This window comes from Manihot esculenta, chromosome 15 (genome assembly GCF_001659605.2).
Source record: "Manihot esculenta cultivar AM560-2 chromosome 15, M.esculenta_v8, whole genome shotgun sequence".
NCBI classification, from domain to species: Eukaryota; Viridiplantae; Streptophyta; class Magnoliopsida; order Malpighiales; family Euphorbiaceae; genus Manihot; species Manihot esculenta.
The window spans coordinates 3,821,168-3,841,371 of record NC_035175.2 but is presented as its reverse complement, the minus strand read 5'-3'; the positions used below and the strand labels follow the sequence as shown (position 1 = coordinate 3,841,371).

General features: G+C 36.6%; 4 protein-coding genes and 1 pseudogene across 4 annotated transcripts; 2 read left to right on the top strand and 3 right to left on the bottom strand.

Moving 5' to 3' along the window:
• Positions 1-25: 25 nt before the first annotated feature.
• LOC110601629 (hydroxyethylthiazole kinase) lies at positions 26-1,468 on the bottom strand. The gene is made up of 3 exons (XM_043951090.1): positions 1,349-1,468; positions 855-1,317; positions 26-709 (listed from the first exon to the last, which is right to left on the bottom strand). Exons 2-3 carry the CDS (start codon positions 1,308-1,310, stop codon positions 320-322), a joined length of 846 nt encoding a protein of 281 aa, XP_043807025.1. The 5' UTR covers positions 1,311-1,317; positions 1,349-1,468; the 3' UTR covers positions 26-319.
• Positions 1,469-1,848: 380 nt separating this feature from the next.
• Positions 1,849-5,409, top strand: LOC110601310 (beta-glucuronosyltransferase GlcAT14A). The gene is made up of 4 exons (XM_021738401.2): positions 1,849-2,518; positions 2,728-2,803; positions 2,915-3,030; positions 4,670-5,409. Exons 1-4 carry the CDS (start codon positions 1,927-1,929, stop codon positions 5,182-5,184), a joined length of 1,299 nt encoding a protein of 432 aa, XP_021594093.1. The 5' UTR covers positions 1,849-1,926; the 3' UTR covers positions 5,185-5,409.
• LOC110601311 lies at positions 5,376-6,551 on the bottom strand. Its single transcript, XM_021738402.2, has 4 exons — positions 6,085-6,551; positions 5,941-5,977; positions 5,730-5,851; positions 5,376-5,630 (listed from the first exon to the last, which is right to left on the bottom strand). The coding sequence occupies exons 1-4, from the start codon at positions 6,406-6,408 to the stop codon at positions 5,568-5,570; spliced, it is 546 nt and encodes a 181-aa protein (XP_021594094.1). The 5' UTR covers positions 6,409-6,551; the 3' UTR covers positions 5,376-5,567.
• Positions 6,552-6,752: 201 nt separating this feature from the next.
• On the bottom strand, positions 6,753-13,026 carry LOC110601312 (annotated as a pseudogene).
• A 2,895-nt stretch (positions 13,027-15,921) lies between these two features.
• On the top strand, positions 15,922-18,174 carry LOC110602133 (GATA transcription factor 1). The gene is made up of 2 exons (XM_021739564.2): positions 15,922-16,280; positions 17,082-18,174. Exons 1-2 carry the CDS (start codon positions 16,077-16,079, stop codon positions 17,670-17,672), a joined length of 795 nt encoding a protein of 264 aa, XP_021595256.1. The 5' UTR covers positions 15,922-16,076; the 3' UTR covers positions 17,673-18,174.
• Positions 18,175-20,204: the final 2,030 nt, after the last annotated feature.

Below are 20,204 nucleotides of genomic sequence, written 5' to 3'. Positions count from 1 at the left end.
TTTTTCAGACACTGCACAATGCACATACAAACAAACAACCGCTTACTATTTCATAAACATATAGTAAACAGAGAACTTTGTATTGTCTGACAAGAAAAAAAAAACTTTGTATTGCCTGACAAAAGTTGTATCACAGTGAAAAATGGCATGGATTGATAACATTATATCATCACTCACTAAACAAGCAGTATTTGATCTAATAGATCATTTGGTTATTTGGATTGATCAGTCATATCCTAGCTCAATATTTGATCGCTATGCCTGTCAAATAGATTATTTGTTGCCAATTGACACGCAGCTCCAACTGGATCATTAGTCATTACAGGGTGGTAATTTTTGCACGCGAAAGTAGAACAGCTTGATCAATCCCATAAAGGGAATCAATCAAGTGCATCCGCAAGGAAGCTGGTCCTTTGGCCATGTCCATTCCCAATTCACCAGCAATACCAAAAATGGACAATGCTGAAGCTGTTGCTTCCAAAGCATGTAATGGATCAACAGCAACAAAAGCTGCTATGAGTGCTGTAACTGCACAGCCTGTTGCAGTGATTTTCTGCATCATGGGTACCCCATTATGAGCACCAACAACTCGGTTCCCATCTGTGATGATATCAACGGCACCTGAAACTGCAACTATGGCACCACTTGCTTTTGCCAAAGACTTTGCTGCCTCCATTGCATCCATCGACTCATGGGAGCTGTCTACACCCTTGAACACGAAACCATTTATGAAATTGGAAATATAACAAGCTATAAGAATAGAGAAAGAATAGCAAGAATCCTACTAATAAGTGCTATTGCTACTTAGCTCCTATGCAATTATAAGGGCAAATATCCGATATCAAACAGCAAACCTTGGAGACGCCCAGAGAAGCCTTAGATAGCGCGATGATCTCCGACCCATTTCCCCTAATGACATTGGGCTTCATACCCACAAGCTCCAAACAAGCGTTCAACCGGAAACCGGAAGCTCCGGCTGCAACGGGGTCAAGAACCCAAGGCTTACCTAGTTTAGTCGCCAACTTCGCGGCAGCTTTCATGGCTGGTAGCCAGTTAGGGGAAAGAGTACCAACATTGATGCAGATGGAGTGAGCATGAGGAGTGAAGTCAGGAATTTCTTCAATGGAGTGGATCATAGCCGGCGATGCTCCAGCCGATAGGAGAGTGTTGGCCATCAAGTCCATGGAAACGAAGTTAGTGATGCACTGGACAAGCGGTGATTGGTCCCGGAGTTTGGAAAGTAGGTTCCATGCTCTTGGAGCCCAGTCTTGTTGGAAAATGGGTTCCGATTCCATGCTCAAGGCTCTCATCTCACTTATCTTCAATGCTTCTTTAATTTTTATTAACTTTTTGGTCTACCGCGGGAGGTTGGAGCCGGTGGCTTCGTTATGAATTACTACGATGGAGCAGGTGTGGTCCGTTTCGCGTCCCAAGGAACCTAAGGTCCAAATGAGCAAACAGTCGAACACGTGGTCGGTCCTCCTTTCTTCTTCGTCGGTATGAATTAATTTATTCTTAAAATTTAGTATTATTATAAGGCAGGGCAAACATGTATATCGTTGAGGCATGATATTTATTCTATTAAAAACTAATTTAACATGTAAAGTACTATTGGCCGCACAATAAACATGGCTTTTGTAAATTAAACTCAGCAATTATTTTACTAATAAAAGTTAATAAATTCATTTTGATATAACTAAAATTAAAATGAATTAACTTTTGATAAAAGAATTAAAAGTTTTTATTTATAAATATAAAATACGGAGATAATGTGATTGAATTTTATAAAAAAGAAGTTACATGGATAATTTTAACGGCCCTGATAGGAATTCAGGTATATAACAACCCACAGCTTAACTCTCCTCTTCGGCTCTAAAGCAGACACAACACCAGCCCAAGAAATTGGGTTTCAGAAACAAAATAAAAATGCAAATCCCACAACCACCGTCGTCACCCTCCGCCATCAGCATCTCCTCCCCAACCGCCGCAAAGGACAGCACTAAAGCCACACTCTCCATCATTTTCGCCACCTCCCTTTTCTCGCTTCTCTTCATCTTGTCTCTTTCTCCTTCCTCCACCTCCTCCTTACGTGCCACTAACCATGTCCGCCCTGACCCCTATCTCTTCCCCAACCGACAAACAACGTTCCATAAAATTCCGTCGGATCCATCTCCACCTTCCGTCGCTTACTTGATTTCCGGATCCAAGGGTGATTCCCGTCGGATACTTAGACTTCTCTACGCCACTTACCACCCCAAAAACCAGTATCTCCTCCACCTAGATCGCTTTGCTCCACAGGCTGAGCGCGATCGATTAGCGGTTAGAGTCCAATCGGTGCCTATCTTTAGAGCTGCTCTGAATGTGAATGTGATAGGGAAAGCTGATTTCGCGTACCCGAAAGGGTCATCAACTATTTCAGAGACTCTACATGGTGCTGCTATATTGTTGAGGTTGTCGAAGAATTGGGACTGGTTCATTAATCTTAGTTCCGGTGATTACCCACTTGTTACGCAAGATGGTAAGGTTTTTCCGTTTTTCAATGGCATTGTATCGTATTTAGTTTTAGATTTCTGATCTGGATGTTTTGTGGGTTGCGGCTTATATTTTTATATTTTGGTTTTGACATTGAATTTTTTTTCCCCTTCTTATCCTGGAATCAATGTCTGTTGCACTTTTCTTCTTGTGTTTTAATTAAATTTCTAACCTTTTTTCTTTGGAACGTTGCAGATCTCCTTCACATTTTCTCCTATTTGCCAAGGGATTTCAACTTTGTGAATCACTCGAGTTACATTGGCTGGAGACAGTATGTCAACTGGATTTAAAGTTATATATTTACACAAACACATGCATAAATACATACTTGGTTTATCTGAGGATTTGTGAGTTATATACTAGTATATGCTTGGTGTTACAGGGCTAAACAATTGAAGCCTATAATTGTTGATCCGGGGCTTTATCTTTCAGAGAGAACTGAGATGTTTTATGCTTCTCAAAAGCGAGACTTACCTAATGCTTTCAGGGTTTTTTCAGGTATTTTTCTTTATTAGTTCCTGTAATTCTTTTTAATGTAGTTTTGAATACGTGGTGCTATAATTTTGGTACTAATGGCTGAAGATGGAACTTGCAATTCAAATATGGAACTAGCTTAGATGCAAGTAAATAGACTGCTTTAAATCAGTGGAGAACTGGTCAGAGTGATAAGGAAGAACCACAAATTAAAATGAAAACTTCCATTAGTGAGATTTAGACAGTTCAACTTTTTTGCGAATCTATACATTTCCTGATCTACATGCCTATTACTTGATGTGTGAAATGGACCTGAAAGTGATCGAGAATGTGGTTTTATCTGTTTGCATATCAGTGTGAGCTAAAGGATTTTTCAGGGAAAATTGAGCAGTTACATCTGTTTTTTTTAAATTTTTTTAAGGAATCAATTTTAACTAGTGAGTGGTATTGGGGCAGTAGAATCAGGTTGTATTGGAAAATGCTATCTAACCTCCTGTGGGACCTAAGGGCTTTTGTGATGGGTACTTTCTTGTGAATGGAAGGGAAATTGATAAGAGAAGGTATAGAAAGGAAACAAAGAAAGGGAGAGGGGATGGCATGAAACCAGTGATATTGGACTAAAAACCTGAATTGGGAAATGAAATATGTAAATAGTGCATTATTTCAAATTAGTGTTGTCCTGCTGAGAAGGGTACTGCTGTAGGAATGTTTTTTCATTGATTCGTACTACAAAGAGAAATAATGTTTTAAATATTAGGATTTCTTTCTGCCAAACTTAAGACTTTCAGACGTGGTTACCTCGTGTGACCGTTGATCTGTTGGGCCAGGATGCTTGCATGGTGAATCTGTGATCACACAATAGTTCTTTCAAGGTGCATGGTATTGGCACCAATCAATCAAGATGTCTGGTAAAAGATCTGTTGTCTAACTATCTGACCCCCTTTTCTTTCCTTGAGGTAGTTGACAGTTACCAAGCACTTCCTCCTGTGTTCCTCACTCCAGTAACGCTCAATTTCTTTGTCAAAAGCAATGAATTTAGTGCTGGCATCCTGTTATATATGATTCCCACAGTGTGATCATAGAACGCATTGATATTTGATAGAGCATAGCCCTATGTAACAAAGCACGTCAAATTTGCCATGTTTCAGCAAGGATTCTTGCGTGAGAGTCACCTGTTGCTTTGGCGAAAACAACCTAAACAGTTATCCATTTTGGTGATTCGTATCTGTATACACCTTGTTTTAGGACAGATTATTTACCGTGTAATAGAAGGGTTTGTTTGTTTCCATTGCATTTCTGATAGATATATCCAATGTGTTTTGAGAATTTAGACCAGTCTATGGAGCCCTTTTGCTGTTTGGCACACTTTTTCAAGGGATTATCACTGCAGGCAGTGTGATAATAACTGGATCATGTAATGGAATGTCATTCACAACATGCGAGACCCATTTCTTTCTGAGATGGAGAATACATCTATGGGATTGAATAATCTCTGCTAGCCTTCGTACCTTTTATATGCAACGTTAGCTACAATTTTTCAGTTTTCCCTCTGCCCGAAAGTTCATTAAATATATTCTATAAATTTAACCATAATATTTTCTCTTATGGGACATAATCAAAGAAACTGTAACGCTAACATGAGATTTTGTTTTGTTCAATGCAGGTTCTACTTTTTCCATTTTAAGTCGTAATTTTATAGAACACTGCATCTTGGGTACAGAAAACCTTCCTAGGATCCTACTGATGTATTTTTCAAATACTCCTTCATCCTTAACCAACTACTTCCCTACCATCCTATGTAATTCTCGCCAGTTCAACAGGACTGTCATAAACCATAATTTGCAATATGCAGCCTTTGATAAGCCCTCCAAGCAGGTGCCTCGGATGCTGAATTCTAGTGAGTTTGATGCTATGATTCAGAGTGGAGCTGCCTTTGCCAGTCGGTTTCAAATCAAGGATCGGGTGCTTGATCGCATCGACAAAGAAATTTTGGGACGAATTCGTGGAGAAGTTGTACCTGGTGGCTGGTGCTTGGGAGAACCTGGGAATGGAACTTGTTCAGTTTGGGGCGACGCTGATGTTTTGAGGCCTGGTCCAGGAGCAAGAAGGCTTGAAAAACGAATTGTTAAATTGCTATCAAAGGGAGAATTTCGGTCTCGCCAATGTATATTTGAATAATCTTGTTTTGTCAATCTGGCAAAGCTCACACGGACTTCTAAAGAGGACAGGAGAGGGAATGGAGAGCAGCTTCTGCCGCTCGATAAATTTTTGTAAAAAGTTGATTCATTCTGGTACTATTGGGCAACGGCAAATTTGTATCTCATGGAGCTAACCGTTGAGATTTTTGTAAAGTGAAATTATAAATCACGTATTGATATTTGATAATGTTCTTCCTTTGCAAAAGATGCCTTCTTGATGATACGTTACATCGGCGAAGCTCCAGTTTTTAAAGTGAAGAATACAATGAAAATTTTATATCTGCGCTGAAACTATCAAAAGAGCTAAATCCATCGTGGGCAATTCTTGTCACCACAGCAGCCTGCAGGTGGCACCGAGTAACCTCAAAAATTCTCAGGGCTATCATCCAACTGTTTCTCGTCTTCTATATCTACCTCCAGAATTTCCTGGTAGGCAAAAGGAATCATACGCCATGACTAAAAACAGCGCCACATTTGATATTATTGAATAAAGCCGTCATTGTTAATTCCCCAACAATAACTTACAGGTATTCTTTGCTTCAAATAATTGCCAAGTCTAGCCAGAACCGTGACACGTTCATGCCAAAACCGACCTTTGAGTCTGATCTTCACAAAGGGTCCATCCAATTCAGCAAGTTCAGCTTGTCCTACAACATACTTGATATCTCACTTCTATATCACATTTCAGAAACAAACGAGAATTAAGTCCCTTACATTTACCATAAAGATGAATCACCTGTCATACCAACTGAAGTGTCAAAAAGCTGTCCAAACTGCAAATATACACACCAGGTTTCAGACAGACTTCATACTAAGCATGGCTGCAGGGAATGAAATAATATATATATATACATGGCTTGAGCCGGAGAAAGATTCTTGCCTCGACTCTAGCATCAGCCAAGACCTGCGTAATATTTTCTTCTGTCAAATCAAGAGGTGGCAGCGGCACTCCTCCTCCTCCTGCTGCCGCTGCTGCTATTGTCAGTGACGCAGATTTTCTATCACTACTTTTTTTAGGTCTCAAATGTGGTAGCATTTCCAATTGAAGTGATGAACTCCTCCCCATTGGCCTTTCTGGGCGGTCCATTGTTAATCGAGACTGGAAGCTGGAGGTTCCATCGAAATTGCAAGAACGTAGGACCTGTACTGGTTTTCTTGATATTTGATAATGGTGACCGTGTAGAAACAGCAGCTCTCTTGACATCTTCTCTGGGTTCTCAAGCCTCAACCTTCACCTCCCACCTGCAAAATGTAATAGTTATTACATGGATAGGCACCGCGTGGCGATTTCTGAACCACCCAGTTGAATAGGCGCTGTGTAGTGATCCCTCTGTTAAAAAGCGGCTTTCAATTTCAAGCATCCAGGGAAGCTTGGACACAACTGTTTGGCTTTTGGGCTTTCTCATCATCCTTCTAAAAAAAAAAAAAAATCGAATCGTTTATATATTATTTTCCCATTTTTTTGGGTATTAAGCTGTGTTTGATTTCCTTCGAGAAGGGGAAAAAAGGGTCAATTTTCAGGTTTAATATAATGGAGTTTTGACGAAATTTTCAAAAAGCAAATCAAACAAAATTAGCATGAATTTTACCATAAGCATCAAATTTTTTTCAAATAAATCTTTACAAATTTCAATAATGAGATTTAAGTGTTGTGATTTGAGAAACCATAAATTTCAATAATGTCGATCAGCAGAATCAATTTCACCCATGAAGCAGATAAATGCTGAAATTTGCAACGAAGCTTCTCTTGCAGCAGAAGGGAAACAAGTGTACAAGTACTTGATGAATAGAGCCAGAACTCCTCTCCATCTAAACTTCTCATATATAATCCTCCAAATAGCTTACTACAACATAATAAACTGATCCTAACTTGAGATTTTGATGCATGAAATGCCTCTGACGACACCATGTCCATGGTGTCTTTCAGGCTCCTGTTTGTCATCCTTTTTCTAGCAACTAATGCGTCTAATAATCCGCAGGGTAGTGCTTCATTATGGTCCCACTAAAAAATGTCTCAAAATCTCCATGAATTTATCAGAAAACTCCGAACAATGTTGCAACAGCAAAAAACAAGGAAAAGAACTCCACCCAAGTAGCCGACCTGATTGAAAAATGAAAGTAAATTGCATGGCGAACGTGTAAAAAGCTTCAATTCTCATAGTGGTGATTAGAACCCATGGCTCCTACCACTTTTTTGGAAATATAGTGGGCAAGGAAGGCTCCTCCGAGAATTGCTACAGATGTTGCAACCAGGTGTCCAGCAATGGCTCCAATTGCCACACCCAACGGAGACTGTACAAAGGTCAAAATGGGAAATTGCCTTGTGAGAAATTTTGGCTCATTTAGATAAGGAACAATAATGCAGTTAAACCTGTGCAACACCAAGAGCAATTGTTGCAAGCATTGAGCGATCTCCCCATTCCTGTAAGAAATTACAACAAAGTAAAAATTAGAACATAAGCTCCAATACAAGACATTTTAATTTCAACTATTTCATGGTGAAATTGCATGTTATTGTCATGTATAGATAATGAAAATTGGACCTAATTTATTAACTTAAAACAAAAGAGGGGGAAAAGAAGAAGCAAAACCAAGAGAGGATATTTCTTGAACTCTGACAATTTTTCACTAAAAACAAGGACAGAGATACTTAACAGCAAAAAAAATACAAGGCTGAACGACTTCCAGATAATCTCAAATGGATTTGTCAGCCTTTTTGAGACCTGAAAACATGCAGAAAGCATCAGCCAGAAACATCCACTCAAACATGTAAATTAGCATCAAGTAAAGATCTTTCAATTCTAAAATCACTGAACAAACAGTAATATGCATGAATTTCACTATCCAGAATTATATACACAAAATTACCAAAACTCAGAAAAAAGTCTGAAGTTAAGGATCCCACGTTAGAAATTAACTTTTTCCTTCACAAGTTCCTCAGCTTCAGCATATTCATCAAGATCGGGACTAGCCTTGTCACCACTTTTAACTTCATTTGGTGGAAGATCCCACACATCTTTTATTGTTTTAAGCCCAAAGAACAGTAGAAGAATAACAGCTGCATGTTCTCCTATTGGAAGGGCTGCTTACATAAGAAAATATGAGAAACATCAAAATTTAGTTGACAGCCATTGCCCTGGTCAGAAAGATCATAAATTCAAAAGCATGCACTCAGGATCATAAAGAACTTCTGACTTGGAGATCAATATGTAACGATAAACATGAACCATCTAATTTGTTCATTGACAGAAATATAGCACATCCCATGCATGTGTACCTTCACGCATCTCATTATCCTTGCACTTCCCACCATACAATTCATGCTTTGTGTCACACTCAAACCACCATAAAGCATACAAGGAAACCCTGTTCAAAATGGGAGATGTGAAGAACTCTAACTTACTGGTCTGGAATTGTGCAGGCACTGAATGAAATATCCAACCAATTACAAATGACAAGATTGTCATAAGTGAAAGGGCACCCATTGATCCCAGGAGAACCTTGTCAAAGATTTAATATATAGCAAAAACCATTAGTCTCCAATCTATGAAAAAAGGATCTTCAAAGTACTCTAAGAAAACAAATTGTCAATTAGAGAAATGGAGGAAGTGGCAATGGTGAGAAGGAGAAACTGCATAAGAAGGGGGAAAAAGGCGAAAGAGGAACATGAATAGAACATAGGAGAAAATTTTGAGAAGAACTGGAAAGAGAACAGGGGGATGTCAGCATACCAGAAAGAAGAAAGAAAGGAAAGGCTTATATGTCGGAGAGGATTAGTAACCCTATACTAAAACAGCGTGTTTTGGATAGGTTCATTTTGGTTCTTCTGATTTTGTTTTCTTTAAATATAAAAACTGAACAAATAAAAAGAAACTTGTATAAATCAAAACTGAAACATGTTAAGAAAAAAAAAACGAATTTTTGAATTAAATCAATTCAATTGGTTTTTTCGGTTTTAACCAAATTTCGCACTCTTAACAATAAAAAAATAACCCCAAAAAATACAAATACTTAACGGTTGTCTCAATTTCAGACACTCTCATTTAATGGCTGTATAGTAGACAATTTTATTAAGTTGTACTTTGTGAAATTCAGGAATAGTAACAACTAATAGTTGGTGGTTAAGAATGAGTAGCAAGGATACCTCACATAATGCTCTATCATTTCTTAGCTTCTACATGAAGGGTAAGATAACAAGCGTTTATAGATTTTCAGCCTCCTTTTTCTTTCCTTTTTTTGCTCCTACAGTCATAGAACTTAAGGCCTCATTGAATAATTTAACTCACAACAAGCACTGATTAATTTATACAGAAAAATAGAGCAACAAAGAATATGTGAAACAAAACTAAGCAGTAGGAATGTGAAGCTGAGGAAGATGAGGTCAGAAGAGTACATACCAGTCCTTTCGCATATTGCATGGCCACTAGCGCAGCAACAATAAATGTCTGGCCAAAAAATGAAGAAGTTAACTTCACTCTCAGGAAATAGGAAATTAATGGTTAGTTGCACATAGTATGTGAGATTACCGGCTCCAACATTTTTTTTTTGTAATTTTATGTTACCAATAAGTGCTGAAGAGATATGCAAGCAAACACAATCAACACAATCATACTTTAAGAGGTAAGGAGTATTAACATCCCCAAACTAGAGAGATTCAAACAATGTTGTCCATATTATATGCTCCAAACTACATATTTTGCTGTTCATTTTGAAAATTTGCATATCATTTACTACCACCAAGAATTCAAGTATGTATTTTTTTTTTCTTTTACTTCAAAGTAATCAATTTTGTCCTGATCTCTCTATTGACAACTTGAGAAATATTGTAATTTAGCAGTTCTAACATAGTGCTCATTTCCAATTTTTTGAAATAATGTTAACAGCTATTAAAAGTGTGTTGTTCACTATCAACAGCAATGAGCATAAAATGCAGTTCAGCAGTGCAGCTGCACCAATCACTAACATCTATAAAATTTTGAAATTCACAAAAAAGACAAGATAAAGCTTTCTGTGAAAATGTTATGATTGAACTAGGCAAAAATAAAGTAATTTGAAATAATCAAAGCTTCCCGGTTACACAGCCTATATTTTCAGTAACCAGCAATTTAAGTATATTGGCAAACAAAGTCTCAGAGTGCTAATATAAAGGATAATTCACATGCTTGTGAATTGTAAGCTGGTTACCTTGTCCCCAATTTCAGAAACAAATATTAACATGAATGCAGCTGTTAATCCTGACTTTGCAATTGCTGCTAAGATTGATGAATGACCACCTTTCACAAAAGCAATCAATGAAAAGACCAAAGCGCATCCAAATAGCACTATGGCTATGGATAGGGGATAAGGGATTTTGCTGGGAGGTTTAACACTGAAAATCATGAAAGAAATATAACAAGTTACGCTAAATTAAGGTAGCCCATCACAAATTTCAAAGTTCATACCAATTAAATAATGTGTAAGATCATGCAACGTGAAAGAAAGTTTAAAACAGATTTGTCCTTTCAGATTAATGCCATTTAATTATAAATGGGGTAGGAGATGGCTAAAACATATATAGTTTTTCAGAATTTTGTAATGGAGGTCAAATATTATCTTTGGCAGCACTCTTGTGAAAGGTTGGAATCATACATTATCTCAAAAAAGCAAGTTGATGTAGAAAAACTCTGATACCAAATTAACGTAGAACTAATAAAGTTAATGGAGAACTAGAGATGACAAACAAATTCTCAAGGGGTAGAGACACACATTCTCCTTTTGTAGAGAAAAGCATTCTTAACTTGTTAGCTCAAAGCAATTTTTATCATATAAAAAATTATTCAATTCTAATTAGGGGTCACAAGTAAAATAAAACTCCAATTTCTATATTTTTTTCCCCTAAAATAGGTAGTCCTAAAACCCATAGCATTTCCTAATGCAAGTTCAGTTCAGATAGCATTTACAGTGAAATAATCAGAAATCTAATACAATTTGCAGCATTATTTCCAGCTTTACTTCCATAAGAAAAGCAATCAATTTTTAAGAAAAAAAAGATATTTGTCAATTACTTGTATCACTGTGAAGAATTTGGAGTGCATTGAAGGATCATTTTCAAAATAATACTCTGTGGAAGAAGTGGCATTCGACCTAAAGGCTTTAACCACACAGACATTTACCGCATTCACTAGTATTAAGAGAATAACAGTGGTATTACACTGTTTCTCACAATTCCCATGAGTTGTCACTGGATGGACCATTAAAAAAATATGCTGGGGGAGACAGGGTTTCACTTTGGTGCTTATAAGCACTAAGCTTATAAGCTAGTTTGACCAAGTAAATCACGTATTGTTCTCATTTAATTTTAAAACTTCACCATATATCTTATTTAATAAACTTCACGGTATATCTTATTTAATATCATTTTTAGTAATTTTAATAATAAATGTGCTTATAAACTAATCATTATTAAACATATCAATTACTTATCAGCCACATATAAGCATTTTAACCAAACACATAATTACTTAAATTTTTAAATGCTTATGAGCCTTAAACAACTTATAAGTAATTAGTGTTTATAAACTAATTTTCATAAACTAAGCCAAATAGCCTCTAAATATGCCAATAGTGGAAACACGTGTTAACAGCTTCCCTATGGAAATAAGCATCATGTGAAATAACTAATTTCAAGGCAATCCCAAGTATTACGAAGTATGACCAAGGAATATTTTTGAGGAGTGGTTTTAACACCTGAATGGGCGATCAACTCAACTAAATCAAAGGAAACCTAATGTCGAACTTAGATTCAAATGAGATGACACCAGTAACATTTATGATCATTGCTTGTGTTTGATAACTACTTCGTTAACAACAGAAAATGCAACCTAAAACATTCGGGTTATTGTCTCGGTTCAAGAAAACATACCATCAAATGTTATACGAATTACGAAGTGTTACTCGTCCCCCTTAAGCTTCCTTCATCACTTATCCACTTTAATTCCAGCAAACACGAAAATTTTCAGTTGTACAATAGTCACATTTCTGAAAAAATCCACTAACCTAAGAATAAAAACAGATACTCTATCATAACACGTTGAGTTTAGCTCAAACTAAACCAGGGACTTTTTCCAGGCAAAAACAAGAAGAAAAAAAAAAAAATTCTCAACCCAGATAGTTCAATCTTATGTGTTCTGATAACAAAGAACTTAACGCACCATAACCAAAATATTGCAGACACCCTAATAAAATGATTGAATCATGATTTACTGAAAATGAATTGCAGGTAAATAAATCCCTCTCCCACTTCCTCCGACCACAGTTTCAGTTTAAATGGAAGGCGAACTGGAAATAAAGAACTTACGAGAAGGTAAAACAGAATTACTAGAAATGCAAGCGAAACTTGGCAATGAGTCCACCGAAGTCAACAAGGGAGGCTTCCCCCTCGAAATGAATGGAGTTTTTTGAAGACTCAACCCCTGCATAGTTTTGTCTTCTTTTGTCCTCCTTTTCCTCCTTCCGTTTCATTTTCAGCGCCGCATTCAATGGGTATCGATAATGAGATTCAAATGGCGAAATTCTGGTGTTACCAGCATCGTCAGTAAGCAGCTGCTTCGGCCTTGGAGACAGACCCACACGGGGCTTCGGTACTAAACATTTCCATTGGCGCTGGGGAGTAAGCTGCCGGCTGCCACGTATGTAATGGAGATAAAATGAGAAAATCACCCTTAAACGACGACGTTTGTTTAAAATATAAAATAGCACTCGTGCATGAGTTGTGGCAAACGGTTTGTCGTCATCAACCGCCATTAGAGACTTCGGCACCCCGTTTGGATAAGAGGATCACCGGTGTATCAGTCTGGGAGGGTGGAAAATAAAAATACATAAATAAATAAATAATTTTTTTAAAAAAGTTCATTCCTTAATAAAAATTTTTAAAAGAATATTGTTAAAATATTTGAAATGCCCTTAAAAATATCATTCTATTTGGTAATACTAAAAAATATATTTTTATCAACATTCTAACACTTGTTTTAGTATTATAATTAAACAATAAAAAAATTAATTTGACAAAATAATTTTAAAAAATATTTTCTACGAGAGCCTTAACTCTATTTAGAAATTAAAAATAAAGAAAAACAAAATAAGTTTTAAAATGAAGGAGACTGTTCTTTTATTTTTCTATTTAATTTAAAAAAGAATATTTATTTTATTTCTGAATAAAAAGTCAATAATAGTTAAAGGAATATTTTTCTTCATTCTTTTTCTTTTTTCTTTATTTTCTATTTTCTTTTCCCAACACATACCATCCATTTGAATTTTAAAAAAAATTACAAGAATTTTAATTGATTGTTTTCTAATAGTTCTCTTATTTGTTATTTTTAACTTAAAATTTTCTATTTAAAAAAAAAGTGAATATCTTGTATTATTTTGAAAATTTCATTTAAATTCAATTTAAAAAAAAAAAAAGAAAAAAAAAAAAAGAAGTATCCGGCCCAAGGCGCTCCAGAGTTCAGATTCCAGTGGTCAAGGTCTTTCCTCATTCCTTAGCGCGCTTGAGATTCTACTTCAAATACTTGTGTCGTTTTGTAAAAACAATACAGTAGTTTCAGTATCTATAAACCAATACCATTCGTTTTTGCATGTTTATTCTTTTAATATTGCAATTGGAAATTTAGATAATTAATTTAAAGACCAAATAAGATTCTGAATTAAACTAAATTCAACATTTCTTTTATAAAATTTTATATATTGTTATAGTGTTAAAAAAATAATAAAATTTTTAAAATAACTAAAAAAATAATAATGAATAGAAATTATTGGAAAAAATATATATATATAATTAGTTATTATCAGAATTATACATTTATTGCCTTGTAGCATTTGAAAATTTTCATTATCCATGTTTATGAGATTTATATTTCTTCTTAATTAAGTAATGAAAATATATGATAATTAAAGATGATAACTTTTCAAAATTTACGCACTTACAGACTTAATCCGATAATAAATACATTTATGTAATTTTGAGATATCTCAGATTTTATTACTCCCGTTCTTGATCTCCATTTCAAAAAAAATATTTTAAAATTTATATTTTTTAATTTTCAATCGATTATTTTTTAATTATGATACTTTGCGAGTGGAGAAGAGATAATTATAATATATTTTGTGTTATTAAAAATCTGATTTTTTATATTGAAGAATATAAATATATATCCATTTAAAAAAAGAATGTAAATATATATGTTTATAAATTTATATATTTTTAGTAATTAGAAAATAGATTTGTATTATATAGTAATAAATTGAAATAAAATTAAAATGAAATAAATTCACAAAAATCCACCTAAATTTACTTATTCAATATTTAATATATGCCTGACATCAATTCTATTATTATTATTAGCTTTTTTTAATGAGATGCAGGGTAATGCGTGTATTTTCTTACCCTTTTTTATTATTTTAAGAAAATGAAACTTAAAATAAAATGTTAAGCAAAGTGAATGCGCGTGTATTTTTTTAAAAAATAATATTCTATTATTTTGTGCTTAATAATTAAAAATATATATAAAATAAAAAAGTGAACATGACTTCCCGTAGTATTGTAGTAAACAAATTCATATGTACCATTAAAAGAAAAAGAAAAAAAAAAAAGTAATCAAATTCATGAATCTTTGGATAGTCTGGGAAGCAATAATTCTAATCCGCAGCACGTGACTTTCACGTTCGTGAGTGAATATGGACACATCCTTTCCATCTTCCTAATTTCTTATCGCTAACGTGCAGGTGGTGGACCCCATCCAAGCACATGCATATACAACATGCAAGCGGGCCCCACACTTAAATTATAAGGGCCCAATTTGGACCAATTGGACAACTAATATTATTATTACTATTATATTTTCCTTGTTTTTTTTTAAAAAAATATTTTAATTATTAGTATAACTTATTCCAGATCCATGCAGCTACAAAACATATGCAAGTATCACAAGATCATCGCCGCCACGTGCGGTGTCGGGGAGGTCAAAAGATTGAGAGATTTTTTTTTTCTAAATTAACAGAGAAATTACTGGTATTTCCACTTGGCGTATTCTCATTTGTGGAATGACGTGGGCGTTGGTGCTTATTGGGAGGAACGCATCGTGTGGTCTCGCTCTCGCAGGCCTGGCCGTTGCGTAAGCTGCCCGGCCCCTTTCTTTTTCTTCCAATTCAAAACATCTTTACCTTTTTCTTTTCCCATAATGCCCTCGTCCATATGTTACATTTACATCAATCATCACCACTAAAAACCAAATTTAGAGATCTATTGAAAGTTTAGAAATTGCAGTGAGGTAGACATCAGTTCAGAAAGAAAAACAATAGCGGGAGACAATCCACAAGATCAAGAACGCCCTATGTCTTGTAAATTGGAGTTTAGCAATTCAAACTCGAAATACTCTTATTTCAAATAAAATAATAAAATAATTTAACCAAATAAATTAATAATAATAATAATAATAATGACATGCATTAATCGAGCAATATCGAAGAGATACGTTACAATGTTACTATAGACAGGGGATTTTATTTATAACTTATGAATATTTAAGAAGGGGTCAACTAGAGAAATAAATTTTAAGAAATGGAAGCAACTTCAGGGGTTAGTGATGAAGTTGCAAGAAAAGGACGTAAAGGTTATGACTGCATTGGATACTTGCCCAATAGGCGTTATTAAAAAAGGAAAATTAAAAACACCAAAAATTTGTCATCCCTCCGTTCCCACCCAAAAACCCTCGAGGCCATCGTGATAATATAGCCAAAACACACACACCTTCTCTCTCAAAACCCTCTTTTCTTCATATTATACCTCTTCTTTTCTCTCTCTCTCTAGAAATCCTCTTTGCTTTCTATCTAGAAATGGAGTCTCTTGACCCAGCAGCCTGCTTCATGGACGATTTACTGGACTTCGCTTCTGATATAGGAGAGGAAGACGATGATGAAGACCACAACAAACCCAGAAAGGCCCTTCCTCCCCTTAACCCACCACCAAATGGCCTTGCCGTTGCCCCTCCTCCTTTCGATGTTTTCGACCCCTCAGATGATTCTACCCGTCCGTTACCTGTAAGTTTATGCCTCAATAATCATCATCGCTTTTTTCTCTTCCTTTTAAGTGTTTCAACGGCTCATAACTTGGCCAGTTTCGTTTGTGTTGCGGGTTTTTTGGGCTCAACTCGCCCTGACTCGGCTGGTTGTTTAACTGTTGTTGCCGAGTTAACTCGGGGCGGTTCTGTCCAAGTTCTTTATTCAGGAATTGACTCGCCTTGATGTCGACTCGGACGAGTCAAACTAGACGGCATTGAATGGGTACACGTACTGATATTTTTTCAGCAAGTTGCTGATGGCTTTCTAATTTGATTTTGTTTCTTTAGATAGCCAACCCCGCCCTATTGCTTTGAACGGACAATTCTGACCAGTTGAAACTCTCGAGTTGCGGACACGTGGCAGTAAAAATTTGGTAGTCTTCGAGGGTATTTATGACAATTCAAATGTTTAATGGGCCTTAATTGTGTGAGCTGTGGTTCACGAGGGTAGAGTTGTACTGAATAAATGTCCAGTAAAATTTTTTGCTTTTTCTGGCCATAAATTGATAGGAGCACTCACCCCCACTTGAAAAGACAACATGATCCTAAAGCTTCTAAAAAATTATCCTTCTGCGTGTCCAACTGTTCAACACCTTGTTTGGCTAAGGCCAATATGCAATATCACATGGGTGGCCCACTTCACACTTAAATAGGGCGCCCAATTATAGACGGTACAAGTCGTCCGAGTTACTGAGTTATCACATGAGTCAACACGCCCTTTTTCTCATCTTCATGGGGTTTTATGCGGTACTGGACTCTGATGTTTTCCATTTTCTCTCAGGAATTTGCAGAGGAAGACCTGGAATGGTTATCTAACAAAGACGCCTTTCCGGCGTTGGAAACGTTCGTCGATATTCTATCGGAGAATCCCGGTAGCCTTCCCAAGCAAAGGAGTCCAGTGTCGGTACTGGAGAACAGCACCACAAGCAGCACCAGCAACAGCGGGAACAGCAGCACAAATGAGAGCGTTATCATGAATTACTGCCGCAGCCTTCAGGTGCCTGTCAGGGCTAGGAGCAAGCATCACCGCAGACGGCGACGCGACCTCCAAGCCCAACAGTGCTGGTGGAGCCTGGAAAATTTGAGGAAAGTGAGGCCATCCGTAACATCATCGACAATGGGAAGAAAATGTCAGCATTGCGGCGCTGAAAAGACCCCCCAATGGCGGGCAGGGCCGCTGGGGCCTAAAACATTGTGCAATGCCTGTGGAGTGAGGTACAAGTCCGGGCGGCTAGTGCCCGAGTACCGACCCGCTAGTAGCCCGACGTTCAGCGTTGAATTGCATTCAAATTCGCATAGGAAAGTTATGGAGATGAGGAAGCAGAAGCAGATGATGGGATTGATGGTTGTGAAACCTATGGAGAAAGGGTAGGGCTGAACTAATTGGTGCCCCCTTTTTTTTTGTTTTATTTTTATTTTTATTTTTTTACTAGCATAGTTAGGAAGTAGGGGTTTGGTGTAATGGGATAGGTCATTAGTGATGTTCTTTGGCTTTGGTTGAAATTTAGTGAGGGGAATTTTGTCTTGATAGTGTGAATGGCTGGTTGGTTTCTGTTTTTAGAATAGAAAAGCAAGGTAGTGTTATTGGGTTATTCTCCATTCTTAATTATTTTTGCTGCATTTGCTTGGATTGGATTTGCAGATGATGGGATTCAAGAAAAAGGAAATTGTGGTTGAGGAATTTGGTGATATTCCTTTTTGGGTTGAGAGTTGAGGCTTGAGAGTGGTTGTCATGTTTAATTACTTTGAACTAACTCATTTCTTATGGATAGTTGGTAAGCTGTAACGGAATTCAAACTTGGTTGTTGAGGGAAAAATCCTCTATTACAAAGACCTGGGGAATTATAAAGTTCAATACCCATCTTTTTGTTTCCCTCTCATTTAGCATGGACAAATGCAAAATTTCTGTTTGTGGAAATTAATAAGATGCCCAAGATGCAGTTTTTTTATTTGCATGAAAGCAGAAACTCAAGAGGTTAGAGTTGTTTTGTTTTCATTCATCGGGGTTTGGGAGGATTGAATGTTCTGAACCACTGAAAAAGGCAACGTAAAATGTGTTTTACAGAGGTAAATAAATCTACGGTGCTGTGTTGCTAAAATTCCCTAGCTTTGGAAGTTTTTGTCAGCAATGGTGGTCCTGAGTCTGTCAGAAGATATCTCCCTATCAAGTACAAGTGTACCACTAGCCTTCGTTAAAACACTGATTTTCAGTTTCTGGAACTGTTCGTATGACCCAGAGTTAGGGCAGAGCCTTTGAGGGTAATTTGTGATTTATGACAATTTTCAGGCTAAAAGAGATGGCGTTAAACAGTCACAAAACGGCTGATATAACAAATTGTGGAAAATCATAGCAATTTTAGTTTATAACGTTAAGCAATCGATAATGGGTTTAGTCGGCGGAAATGGTCCCGCCTCCCCGGTAGTCATGGCAATGAATGCGTCAAACATTGAATAATTTGTAATACACATTACTTGCACAGGTGGGTAAGGGCCCCTTTCAAAACCAACATGAGTTAAGCACTAATCTTCTCTATGATGGTGTCATCATGCCCCTGCAAGACAGGTGAGCAACTGTACCTATAATTTTATCACAGTTCACAAAGGACCATCTACTTTTTCTTTTTTCTCTCTTTTCTTGCAGCAGTTTCATTGACTATAACCATATGGGAGAAACAGCGTAAATGAGCTGTTTTAGTTGGTCACCTGAATGAACTAATTGGTTAGCAAAATGATAGGGCGACAAACTTTTCATACCCTGCTCATTTGCCCCTTGGGCAAGAAAATTTGGCCAACTCTTTCCCTCACCCAGGAAAAGAAGAAAAGAGGAAAGCTTGTGCTGCTGAAGAACAAAATTGGGTGCATACAATATTTCAATGCAGATCCATGAGTAGAGAGTGGGGTTAGAATTTAGATAATCTGGATTTCTATTAGCAGAGGAATGATTGATGCATCAAGTGGTAGTAGTTATTATGATTGCATCTATATTCTTGTGTTAGACCTTGGAAAATTCACAGCTTTTTCTATTTGTATTTCCCTGATATTATTTATTGCAAAAGGTGTTGAAATTGAGATAATATGAGAGTACAAAGGACAAGAAAAGAAGAAACAACTGTAGTGTGGTGTGGTTAATGGCTTTCTAGACTTGCAGAAACCATACATGGTGTAGAAGGGAATCTTTTCTATTAATAAAGGCATCCAACCTTAAATGGAGAAAACAGCATGGCCAACTTGTGAGGTGACTCATGCTTTTCTACTTCCAACTAGGACAGATTAAACCCAAAAAAAAAAAAAAATTAAAAATAATAAGTGAGGTGCTTTTAGAAAGAGTTGCTGTGACAACGTGAATCTTATGTGTTCCACTTTGAGCTGTAATTTCATTTGGAGATAAATCCACCACCCATGGCCACAGGACTAAATGCTGGGAGATGAAGTTTGGCATCCTAAATTCCCTAGCCTCGTCTTGGTCGTCCGATTGGTTTGCTTTGTAGGCAGCATATGGCTAAATCAGAGAGAACTTTTTGCTTCATTACCAGCCTTTAACTGTGGTTTAACCATGGTTTAACCATGGTTTCATATAAAATTACAGTGATACATCACCAATTTTACTCATGCCAAGTGGCGAATCTAGGAGAGGATTGCTTCAGCATTAGGATAACAATGTCTTAATAATAAGACTTAAAATAAGAATTTGATACGACGGTGGATTTTTCTTGATAAAAGGCTACTGGATTTATTGTCAATACTCAAGATTGGACATATGGTGGCCATGAGAACCTCAAAATGCATGCTTAGCCGGCTGATGTTCAACGCTTAGACTTGTGGAAGGCCGGCCAGACCACTTTATCTTACCAAAACTTGTCCTAAACAAATAAGATAAATTTTAAACTAAATTTTGCCCTAATCG